This window comes from Gymnogyps californianus, chromosome 11 (assembly GCF_018139145.2).
Source record: "Gymnogyps californianus isolate 813 chromosome 11, ASM1813914v2, whole genome shotgun sequence".
Taxonomy (NCBI): Eukaryota; Metazoa; Chordata; class Aves; order Accipitriformes; family Cathartidae; genus Gymnogyps; species Gymnogyps californianus.
The window spans coordinates 20,761,203-20,773,957 of record NC_059481.1 but is presented as its reverse complement, the minus strand read 5'-3'; the positions used below and the strand labels follow the sequence as shown (position 1 = coordinate 20,773,957).

Sequence of the window (12,755 nt, the reverse complement as noted above, 5' to 3'; positions counted from 1 at the left end):
GCCACTGTGGTTAACTGAGAATGTCATAAACACTAGTAGCCATTATAATCATTGGTGTTGATATATTAATTATATTAATTTGTTGGTTTTTTGCTTTGTAGTTTTTTGTATGGCTTTACCACAAAAGTGCCCAAGGCACAGAACAGTGAGTGTAGTAAATCCATTGTTCATAGACCAACAGAAAAAGCATTTGCACAGGTCTGCTATGAGGTGTAGTATTTCCTGTTTTGGAGATGGCCAATATGCCTGGACTTGACAGGCAGGTAACTCTCCCAAAACAGTAAGATAAGCTCTGTGCAAAGAGCTGGCTCAAAATGAGGGCTCTGAAAGCAGAGCAGTGCAGAAACTGGCACAGAGGACATAGTTCCAAACACAAGCAGCAAAATCTTCCCAGGGGGCCGTTAACCATCTTTGTACTGATGGGGGAATACATTTTTTGCTAAGTCTATAAACTGCTTCCTTTTTATGGGGAAAAATGTATTTCCCTGTTCTAGTGACCACAGCACCAGCACCTCTCCTCGCACAGCCTCCTGTTCCTACATATGCTGTTCCCTGTGGTCTGTCTCATCTTTCTGATCGGTGCTTTCAAGGGCAAATACTGTCCCCGAGCATATGTTTCTGAAGTGCCACACACATGCCATGTCTAGGACCCTGCAGCACCAGCATAACATATATAACTGAATGGATTTTCTGCATCAGAAATGACGGAAGACAGCAGCTTGGCGTTTTGGCTTCTTTCCCAATAAAATTTGAGAAAGAGTAGTAACCTAACCCTACCTTTTCCACTTGTAGTGCACTCTCCTCACATGACAACTTAATCAACTCTTGGGCCTTACTGGTGTCTCCAGCTTTGTAAGCATCCTGAATGCTTTCTGCGACAGGTGTCTGAATTATGGAGACTTCGCCGACTGTGGACTGTTTGCCACCCATGTCCACAGTTCCTGCAGTAAAAATAGAAAAGAGGGGTCAGGAAAAAGTACCTGTTCATTACTCATGCACAGCTGCAACATCAATGCGTCCTGGCAACAGAAAAATGGAGTGAATTATTTTCAGTGCGATATTTACTGCACACAATTAAAAAAAAAAAGAGGGAGAAACCTCAACACTCAGTTGTCTGATAAAAGCAAGTGATAATATGTTAAAGTACTTTCCAATAGGGACATGAAACTAAAAGGGACAGTGAGTTCCCCAATTGCTGCCAGAGGTGGTTTCCAAAGGACGGTGTGAAAGCTCACACACACACAGACACACATGTTCTGCAGCAGCCTGCCACACTCGACCTCCTGCTGCAGGAACCAGGGAAGAGAAGGGCTTGCATGAGCCTGGCACCTGCAGTACTTCTGAAGAAGCAAGGAGTCTGCACGACCTGCAAAACAATTCTGGTATTATTAGCCTTGCTTCAGTCACACTTCAACTCCTGACAACAGCCTCATAAAACCCCACCATACTTCTCCAGCACTTTCAACCAGAGCTTTATACACCTCAATGAACGTGAAAGAAAAGAGATCAGGAATATTTTTACTCTGGGAAAACAGAATAAAAGGAGATGATACAAGATGTCCAGTGTCAGCCTGATCAATCTTGGAGAACCTCGTAGGCTAGACGTTTTTTTTTTAAATGCCGTTAGGAGCCAGAAGAGCTTTTACATGTCAAAGATTAAAAGCTGCAAGCCATTAAAGAAGATGTTTGCGGTGGGTGGCTAACGAAGAGGCAGCCATGAAGTCTCACACCCACCCACCCTCCCAACTACCAGGACAAGGAAAGCTGCAGGAAAGTCACTGAATTACAAGATGTTCAGGTCCACTTCTGAACAACATGCAAAACAGAGAAAAGCAGCACTTTTCACTTGAAAAGAGACTGTTTCATACTCACTTTTTCCTGCTAAAACATTATTAATTATTATTGCTTATTTGCAACTGGTTAAATAAAGCCCTTAAGCCCACAGATTTTCACTTACGTTAACAAGGATTTTTTTTTTAAATAGACACATATGTCATGCAGGGCCTTGTTTAATGCAGCCTGGAAAAAGAAGTAAATTTAGACCAATCTATAACTGTCATTAAATATCTTTGAATAATGCAGTCTGAGTCACCAGTAGATTCTGACTAACACTTCTCATCAATTATTTAAATGAAGCTCAAATCACTCAGACATCGGAGATGGCTCCAGAGATTCGTGCCATTAAAAATGTGCCGACATCAATAACCTTTCTCAGATGAGGCAGAACGTGTGAAGGACAAGCAGCAAAAATCAAGGCAGATGAATGTGGTGTTAAATTACAGCATAATAAACAGCATCTTGGAGTTCATGTTAATAGGTGCAGTGCCTTCATAATTCTGTAGTTTTAGGGGGCACATGGGAAAAGAAATTCATCCAGCATTTGGTCCAGTCTTTTAGAGCAGACCACACACTTGTAAGCGATCTCTAAGAATATCGCATATGATTTAATTCTCTTTTTAATGGACACCAAAGGTAGGAAATGCAAATGATTCTTAGGCAAGTAACTGTTTAAACCATGATAGAAGAGAGAACTTAAAGAAAAATAGTTCTCCAGTTTAAACAACTCAAAACTGGACTAAGTAAAATCAAGAAGTACAGACCGAAGCAAACACTGCAGTTACTGGAACATGCAGCCTTCCCGCGCTTGGCGCCCTGTGATGAAATCCTGAACCTAGAGAGAAGCACTGGAATTCCCCTTGGAGGAAAAAATGCCTTGCATCGGTGATACAAAACAGCTGGAAAGCTGAGCAGGAAGCCCTGCAAATCGAGGCTGACAGAGCACAGCAACTTTAATCTGGTTCCTAAAAAAATGCTGAAAGGAGGGACAAATTTTACTTCCTTCCAGCCTCAATCCTGATTTTGGGGATTATCAAGACCCATATCTGCAGCCATTCCACATGTAAAGGCACATCCTTTCTTCCAAAGAATTGAGCAGGGCCATCTTTCTTTCTTTTTAAATCATGGCCAGGGAAGGTGCAGGTACGAGTATCTCATGGTCAGAGATTCATTCGGGATCTGGGAAATCCCAGTGTCACTTCCTCATCTATTAGGGAGGTCTCCAGCCAACCCTTCATGCATCCTGCATACCAGAGCTCCTCTTATAGCAGCATTTTCCACCTCTCCTGTTGGAACTGCCCCACCATGCAGGGAGGACTACCAAATCAGTTGGCCAGCGAGAACAAGAAGGACCACAATGTTGTAACTGAGGGAAGGAGGAACTCTACAAGCTAGACCTTAATCCCAAGACCGCTTCTGTGTTTTACCAAATGGCTACTTCACAAAACTACTTGGCTAATGTGTCATGCTTCCTCTTACATTTTTGGCCCCCTCAAAATTTCTCAAGTCCTTTGTAGTGTAATGGCTTAGTTACAACCACTGCTACCATCACCACTGTTTGGAGAACACGGGCTGGCCATGAACCATCACAGTCTGCTCATGTGTGTTACGTGTAGACTTCTGGGCTCTCCAGGAACGGGAAGGTCACAAATGGCTGGCTTCATGGAGTTTACATGCTCCCAGAGTTAGCTGGCAGTTTAATCAGTCTTTGGGGTATTAATTTTAGTCCTTAAACTCAATTTTAGTCTTGTCTTAGGCAAATTTTTATTGATCTAACCAAAACTGCCCAGTTTTGAACATTTGAACATCCATCAAGTAGAATTCAATAAAAGCTTCATTGAATGAAAGAAATCTGGGCAATTCTACTGTTTGAAACCAATGTATTTATATTTAAATATTCTTGGCAGAAAGATAATGCCGCTCATCATTCAAGTTTCTTAAGTAACTGTCATCAAAACTTCTTTCTATGATTGCAGTCTGCAGAGTAAATTGACCTACTGCCTAAGACCTGAGGAAAAAAGCTGCCAAAGGTCTTCAGCAAAAAAAGACCTTGCAATTGAACTAATTACAAGCCTGAAAAGAGCAAAACTGGTGAGATACAGAGTGATAAAACAGCTTGCCCTCAACCAACAGCTGTACTCACATGATTCTGTCAAAGTCAACTTGAGCTTTCAAAGGTTAAATGAGAGAAGGTAAGCCATCCATTCCTAAGCTCCCAAAAAACACAGAAGCCATCCATTGCAAAGCTAAGCATCTCACCAACCAAACTACTCAATTCACAGAAGACTTCCTGGTGACTTAGTAAATGATATATTGACTTCTGAAATACAAATGGAAAATAAGAAGCAGCATGTTTTATAAGCTTAATTTATACTCACCAGTAGGAAAAAAAAATGAGGAAAATTACATTCTACTGACTAAACACTGTTTTATTTCTACAAGACGCATGACTAACTATCATCAGTACTGGCATTCATGTAGGCTGGGAATAAAGTTTTGCCAATACATGCATCAGCCATTTTTAGCAAAATCTGGGCCAAAATCCAAAGAAATTCTGCCTATGGTTTTAACCCTACAAATCTCATGCTCTTTACCTGAGCTCTTTGTGGCTTTCATAACAGGGTCACCTCACTTGCATATAGCCTTGAACAACATGATATGAGAGCAATACTGAAGTTGAATAATATTGAACCTCTGGTTTTGGACTTGATCATGCAACATGCTGAGCATTTAAGCCTGGATGTAATAAAGTGCTTTTAATTCTTAGATTGCACGGATTTAGGAACTGCCTTCTGCACTTTGCACAACAGGCTCTACATTACTGTTTGACAATGCACATTGCTGTATGCAAAACAGCATAGCAAGTTATGATATTCTAGCAGTATTTCTTGGATATTCCTGTAATAAAAGGCTACTAGAAACTCCAGAAACTCTTACAAACCTGTTGTGATTTCCTTTAGTTTTTGCTTTATTGCACACAGATCTGGGACAGAGTTCCTGTGTTGGCACAGGTTCCTCTAAAACCACTGCCCCAAATCAGCACCCCTCTTCTGAGCCTGCAGCAGGAAAGCAGATGAATGAAGCCTATTTGAACTGAGGTGGTATGGTGTGGGTTCATTTCTCTAACAGGTTTGAATGCCAATGAAAATAAGGCCATGGGGTTACTCCCTATCATTCAGTCCCTTATCTCTGCATCATATTTGTTTAACTTCTCCGTAGATCCATGGCTTCTTTTCTTTGCTTGCTTTCTACTGATGACTGTAAGCAAACCAAGCGCTGTTTGTAAGGGGAAAACAGGAGGCATTTGCCGAAGCTAAAAACGCATCCTTCATCTATTCCTCACATCACTTAACAGCTTGTATCAAAGAAACTAACTTTGGACATATTTTCCACTCTTGATTTCAATGTTTTATGCTTTGGAAGTACCTTTTAAGTTTGGCTTTGCAGTAACAGCCTTCTAAAAAAGCTAGGGGCAAGGCTAATTTTCTTTTAAAAAATATTCCAATGGAAACAGAGGTTATCAATAAAAAAAGCAGTGTTATTTTATTGCCATTCAAAGGTTACAAGAGTATCACTTTTAAAGTGCAACAGACTGCTGTCCCAATTCAGAGAACCAAACCAAAAGTAAGTCTTATTGATAATAAAGGATAGTATGAGAATTTCAGAGATATATGTAGTTATACCCTGTCTCAGGCCTTGTTATTATAGCAGGTGAAAAAAAAAATCTAAAATTTCTAAATTGACAGTATGCCATTATCAGCAAAAAGGTGAGGGTATGCAGGTCAATGCTGCGAATCAGCAAACGGCTGCATAACAAAACAGCACGCTGTATAGATGATTATTGTCTTTATATACCAAATCACTGCATTCCTGTCTCTGACACATAAACTCACAGAGTTTGTAAGTGCTATATTAGTCCCTTTTATAAGGCAGGAGTTCTTTGGCAACTAACTACGATATTTTTATTTAGCAGAGAAAGATAGAAATGAGATGCTTAACACAGGATAAAATAGGGCAGGAAGCTAATTTGCTCCAAAACAGAATTACAATAATAATAAAACTTTAAAACTGCTACTGACCTTGTCATAATGTGTGCAGGTATTTCCAGAGACAGGAGCAAATTGAGATGATGACTTTAACACAGCATCCCATTCAGCGATGCTCAATTAAGCTATTAATTCCTTGGACTGTTAGCCACCCACCTCTGCTTCAGCACAAGCAGCTCTTACAGCAGCCACTGGATGTAACGTCTTTTGGCTTGCTGGCTGCTTCGTTGTCTGAATTAACTACTACATTTTAGCCTTGACAGTTATTTTCATCTCCATGTCCCATTACAGTGAAATCCAAGCCTCTGGTTCAGAGAGGATCTGGGGACGGGGGTGGGCAGGGAGGCCACCTCTCCGGGCTGAGCTCAGACATTAATTCCTCAACAGCACCAGATGGCTACAGCTAACCTTTACCAGCATAAGCTTTTGCCATTTTGACTTCTGAGTGCTGCCACAGAGCAAACACAAAATGGGACAGAGATGAGGTTTAAAATATGCCGAATATTTAAAGCCAATCCCCCCAAACGCTTAAAAACTCAGGAGCGTTGCTGAACATTTTTCAATACTACTCTACAGAAGCTTTGGCAGGCTGGTTTGCAAAATTAACGGAAAGCCATGTTATTTCTGAGTCTCTGTAACAGACTCATGTATCTTCTGTTGCTTTGAAAAACTTCAGATTAATAAACCGAACAACAGCCAACGGGAAGCCTACAGTGATTTCAAAGGATGATAGATCTGTCCTACATTGCGCTTTTCACTTGGATGGGTAAGAAAAAATTTTCAATCCTATAGAAATCTTTGAGATACTGAAAAATAATTCCCATCCCAAAGCAGGAAGAAAAAACAAAACCCTGAGTTCTTTAATAAAAAAAAATATCAATTTTTAAATCAGCCCAAGTCAGCCAAAATGCTTCAAGAAACAAAGATACCTTTTGTGTTCCTTCTCTAATTAGCTGACACTTCAAAACAGGGTTTCATTTGTTGTTTAAAAAAGTTAAAAGATTTTGTTCATTCATTTCATTCATTCCTTTCTTAAAAGATACAGTCATGGACCAAGGTCTGTCCCCAGGAGGGAAGCTGTTCCCCCCGCCTGCCCACACGCCCTCAGTCCCTATGGCCCCATAGCCAGGACCTGGCCCAGAACCATTCCAAGGAGGGTCCTGCAGCAAGAAGCCTATGATCTGTTTCACCTTGTTCTCAGATCTAGGCAAAATACATATGGCTCAAGCAATTCCGCTATAAAATGTCCCCAGCAGGATTCAAAAATGGTCAGAACCTCTTATAAACCCCGCTGTGAGAAGACAAGGAGAGAAAGTTATGGTAAATCCAACTGAGAGATAACAGGATGGTTTATCTGGGAAATTCAGCATCCTCACTGGAGAGACCATGCCAGAATTGGGCCATGTCCCTCTGACCCTGATTAATATCTCTTCACAACAAGTGAGACGCGCCAGCTTCTCAGAACAGTGGGAACCCTCCACACACTTTTTCTGCCTATTTTTTGTGGTTCCATTTCACCCAAACATCCATTATTTCAGCTAATTAAAGAAGTGGCTCTACACTAAGATCTGCCTGCCAAGGCAGTGGAAAAGATGATGTATTGAGTACAAAAGACATCCGCATCTACAACATAGCTTATAATCAATGCTCACTGTCCCAAAAGGAAACTTAATAACCCTACAAAAGACCAGATCTGAAACACAGAAGAATGCTTCAAAGACAAAAATCCAGTACTGAAGGGATCTTTTTCACTATTATTGCATAATCTGGAATTATTTTTAAATTGTTTACATACCAGTACCACGCACGCAAAGTGCTGATCTGCATTAAACATTTTCCAGCAAGCATACAGGATCTTGTAAAGGGCATGCTGGCAATTTTAGGTACAGCCATGCAAAGTGACCAATTACCACCAGAGCCATTGGAAATTTTCTGTTTAGAAACACTCTTAACCTGCAAGGAAAAAAAGCATTTGCTAATGCAAACCTGAAAGGAAAATATTAAGTCCTGGATGGAAAAATGCTCTGGACTTCTGCCTTTTTAAGGGGCTCCAGAACTGAATTACGAAAAACAGACGCCTCCAAAGGCTTTAGCTCCACACTTACACAATCGTTTCTCCATCATCCAGGATAATGGGGGAAGAGGGGACAGAAAAGCCTCAAATACTAGAAACACTGAGACTCAGCAGTCTTTAGTGGGCAGTATCACAGGTGTCTGAATGGCTGTGTGAAGCTGTCTGTCTGTCTGTCACAGTCAGCACTGACCCGGGGTTGAAAAGCTCTACCAGTTCTGAGCAGGCTCCTGCATTTGTGCGTGCACCTCCCAGATCCCCGGGACTCTGGAAATTATTTGCATTGTCCAAGAAGTTCAAATTAAACCGAGCTGGTTATTCCTACTTTGCTGAAGTACAAAAGAGGCTACACAAAGCCTTACAAGGCAATGAGCTTAGAGAGAGCACAAATACACACTGGAATATGACCATCAGAGCAAACCCACCATGCCAGCGGGCAAATCACGTTGGAAAGCACAAGGTAGCTTCGGGGTCACTAACGATACCTGCAGCTATCCAGGGAAAAGGAACAAGGGCTACTACATGTGACAGCCCAGGACGTGCCTCTTCTCTTGTGCTCTGCAGGAGGACAGCTCTACCTTAGACACGATGCTTCCCAAAGGCTGTTTTAAAAGTGCTCGCACCACTTCCACTGCCCTGGGTTATGCCTGACGGAAGAACGACAGCAGGACTGCGATCCTCACCGCAGAGTCACAGCGGAGGCAGCTCATCAGCACCGTGACTGGGCACCCCTTCCTCCCACCTGGGCTCCGGGGGCTGCAGCCAGCCTCTTGTGTGCTGACAAACTCTACACAAATCCCTGTCCGGCCGTGCATACCAGCACGCAAGGCTCCCATTGCTCCACACTCCATCTTTAGTTTCACCCTCTCTGTTTATAAAGCTTCCTTAGCTGCAATAGGTAACACCAAGACAACCTCCACATATGGAACAAACAGCAGCAGCTGACAGCAAACATGGGACTGCTGCCTCCTCCTCCTCCTCCTCTCTCTTCTCCTTCCAACTTTTCACCAAGCAGCTGGGTACCAAACACAAGCAGGCAGCCCTTCACTAACCCTGCCACCCCCGGCTTACCATCTCAACGAACTGGGCTGTTGTTGATGACAGTGATGGTTTTACTCTCTTCCCTGAGTACAAGTGTCAGGCCTAAGCAGTGCACATGTTCATCCCTCTTGAGCTGTAGGAGCACTGAGAGCATCAGTGGCCACAACACATCTCTCAGTGGTCAGATTGTCTCATGAAGGCACCATCATCCCTGGCAGACACGCTACTAGCCTTTGGGCAGGGAAGGAATGGGATGGGGCCAACCTCCGGCAAGCACAGGGCAAAGGCTGGCTCTCGCAGTGAAGGGGGATGCCCCACATCCCTCTCGTACTGCCCTCTTCGGGGTGCAAAGGATCCGCAAAGACCACAGAGAACACTGACGGTGTTAATTTCCACCCCCAAGGGAAAGAGACTGAGGGAACCAAGAGAGCTCCAAATGGCCAGAGAGCCAATTGCTGTATTGAAAATACAAATGACTCAGCTCTAAGTGAAAGTTTCTATTTTTGTCTTTTGGCCTCAGTGATTTGGTTCCAATCCTACAGCTTGAATCATTCAGAAATATGTTTTTGCATGCAAGGCCAGCTATGCCACTCTTGCTTTCCAAATTTTAAATTGGAAGCTATACATTAAGCATGCAGAAGTATGACTACGTTTTTGGATTTTCTTCGTGTTTGTTTCCAGGCATGGCTGGAAAGAGAGGATTATCAAATGATGAAAGGTGTCTCTAGTGAGACCATTCCTGTCCAACTGAATCAAATATTATAGCCATGAAACCAAACCAAGACTGGATTTCATTTGAAACGTCATAAAATAAAATTTCATGGCTAACTTTGGTTTCTTTCGAAACTTCTCCTTTTCCCTAATGTTCAAGCTTTCATCAGAAGGGAAAAAATTCCATGCATCAATGTTTTCTCTCTTTCAAATAAATAATTTGCTCAACATTTTTCTAAAAAAAAGTCATTAATCATTCACATTGGGGAAGCACCAAGTCATGGCCAGCCCCCTTCTGCTACACCCTTCTTAGACATATATTTAAAGCTAGCTTTGGAAAGAAGCAAATGCTTTTAGCCCCAGCTGTGAGAGGCTATGTCTGAAAGAGTTCAGGGAGGAACTCCCTGTGTGCATGTGAGGGGAGGACGGGCCCAAGGTCTCTGCTCAGGTCTCTTCTGAGTCTGAGTCCTCTACTGGCTCCGCCAAAGACACATCCAGCGATTCCACAGCTGTCTGAGTTGAGAAAAACAGCTCCTAAGCTTACGTTTCACTTTAACAACACATGTAAACACCCTCCTAAATGGAAAACCCATTTATGACACTCCAACCCAACCGCTGGTCAAAAATAATAGCACAGAAGCAGCCAACATCAGCTCTCCATCCCTCCATCACATGTTAGTGGTCCTGGGTATCTGCTGTCACCTGTGTGGCCACCAGTGTCCCTCCTCCCTTTCCCAAGGAGCACAGCAGGTCTGTTACAGAACCTGGACATATGAAGATTTTGGAAAGGCTGGCCAGAGAGGAGGAAAAAAGGGAAAGCAACATTAAAAAGATATGTAAAATACCTTGCACGACTCCAGTTTATCACGTTCAAGGAAGATTAAGACAATCTGGAAGAGGTGGAGAAGACCAATCGAAGAAATGGACAGTCTAATTACAAGACTACAGATGAAAAGAGCTTGGCTTGTTGAGCCTGGAAAAATGAAGGCTGGACAGGGATGGGAGTACTGTCTATAAATACATCCAGAGGGAGACACCAGGGAAGAAGAGCTATTTATGCACAGGGTATGAATACATTTTGGCTGCCAATTAGAAGAAAGTTTAAAATGTTGGAGAAATTAGGCTTTGGAACAGTCTTCTAGAAAAATCAGAAGCAACAGACAAGTCAACTCACGTAAAACAGGCCTTGCATAAGGTTTAGGAGTGTGACACCAGGACACTGACCCACACACTCCTTCCAGTCCTACAGCCTGTGTTCCCACGTTACGCATGTGCAGAAGTTAACCCACCTACCAAGCACTAACAGTCATAACACATGAGATGATAACAGCTTCACAGGCTACTTTGAGGGAAGTCTGTAGAAAGAGAGAATATCTTTTATTAAACAAACTGATAGATCCAGGAAAAAGCAGACACATCTAAGGGAAGAAGCCTTTCAAGAGATTTGAGGGGGTAAACACCCCATGCAGCAAAATCCAAACTTAATACATGTTAGACACAGTTCAATGTGCTTCTTTAACAGTGTCTGCTAGCCTAATAAAATACCTTACTCTTTGCTATCCTCACTTCTCATTTATCACCAAGACAACAACAACTCTAGATTAGTTTAGGTAGAAGTGTTGCATGCAGAGGAAAAGAATATGTAATCAAGATATTGGATATAGTTGGCATCAAGAGAGTTGAACGGGCAATTTGGCAACAGCAGAGCCAAAGGAAGTGCAGAGCTGGGAAGAGCATCAGAGGAAAGAGATGAATATGATAGTCTGGAAAAGAAAAAAAACCAAAACAGTGGAGAAAGCGAGGCTCCACTCCAGCTTCTACTGAACTCAATGTGAGCACTTCCATCAGCTTCCACGCGAGTAGGAGCAGATCCTCCGAGATGCTGGTTTCCAGGACAGAATATCTCAGAGGGAAGATTACCTTAACAGCCGTGTCTGGAGCAGAAGAGAAAGCCTGATGAAAAGACCTCTGCTGTTGGCCAAGACAGTGCTGGTCCTGAATCAGGCTGTACAGCAATGTGCTGCCAAAGCTTTAATGGGGGCTAACAAAAAAAATAAAACCTTCCCTCGCTTGTGACAAAACCTACAATCGGCAGAAGTGCCTGCATTTGCAGAGAGGCGGAATGGGGAGATATTTCCCCTTTGTCTTCCTGATGTCTGGGAATATCAGCATTCATTTCAGTGGAGGGAGGACAAGGACTCTGCCTGGGAGGATGCTATGTTCAAACGAAGGCACATGCTGTGAACCCACTGCAGCCCACAGCATTTTTAGATGGCTGCTCCAAGGTAGAGATGGCAAAATAATGCAAGGCATGTTTCATCCCCTTCCCACCAACCTATGATGAACTCTGATCCACTGCATCTGAGAACCTGGTCCAATCCATGCAAATGACTTTGATTTGAGAGCTTTTATTCCCACCTTGCCATCGTGTGAAAGGTCCAAGGTGCAAAACATCAGAGAATTGTGACCGTGATTACAAGCCCACTTAAGGAGCTAGACTTTTTTGTTTTTCAAGATACATTTGAGATCTGAAAAGGGATCTTGTCCATTAGTGTTACCAAAAAAAAAAAAAAAAGTTCCTGCTTGATACAAAAATAAAAGCATTTTCAAAGGCTCTTTGATGTGCAAGACAGAAAGACATGCAGGCAGATTCTGGAGGAGGTCTTGTCTTCAGCAATTACCAGCACTCTTTTTGAATCTTACTCCCCAGACAGAATTGTTATGTGAAGTAGATAATCACACTGCAGAGTGTATCAGCTCTAAACCTTGTGGCTTTTCAATTAAGCAGCAATAACCTCTAGTCAAAATACTCCTTAACCAAGACGGGAATAAAACAAATAACCCCAAAACCAACTAACTGAAGGTGAAGCAATTCCAAAGACATACATACTTTTAAAAGATTTCATTTTGAGCTCTTCTCGGGTAGCCATGCCAGTTTTCCAAGCAATATTCTGATCATTAAAACAAGCAGTGATGTAATTTCCACAGCGACCACAAACATACCAAGAATATTTGAGCTAAATTTATCCAGACTTCTTGTTTGAATCACT

The 12,755-nt window shown here is 42.4% G+C and overlaps 1 protein-coding gene across 1 annotated transcript in view; it reads right to left on the bottom strand.

The window, feature by feature from the left end:
- LRRK1 (leucine rich repeat kinase 1) overlaps window positions 1–12,755 on the bottom strand; it is a 77,163-nt gene that overhangs the window by 57,252 nt on the left and 7,156 nt on the right. The window contains exon 2 of the mRNA XM_050903147.1: window positions 778–941. Coding sequence (XP_050759104.1) covers window positions 778–941 — 164 coding nt within the window. The remainder of the gene's footprint in view (window positions 1–777; window positions 942–12,755) is intronic.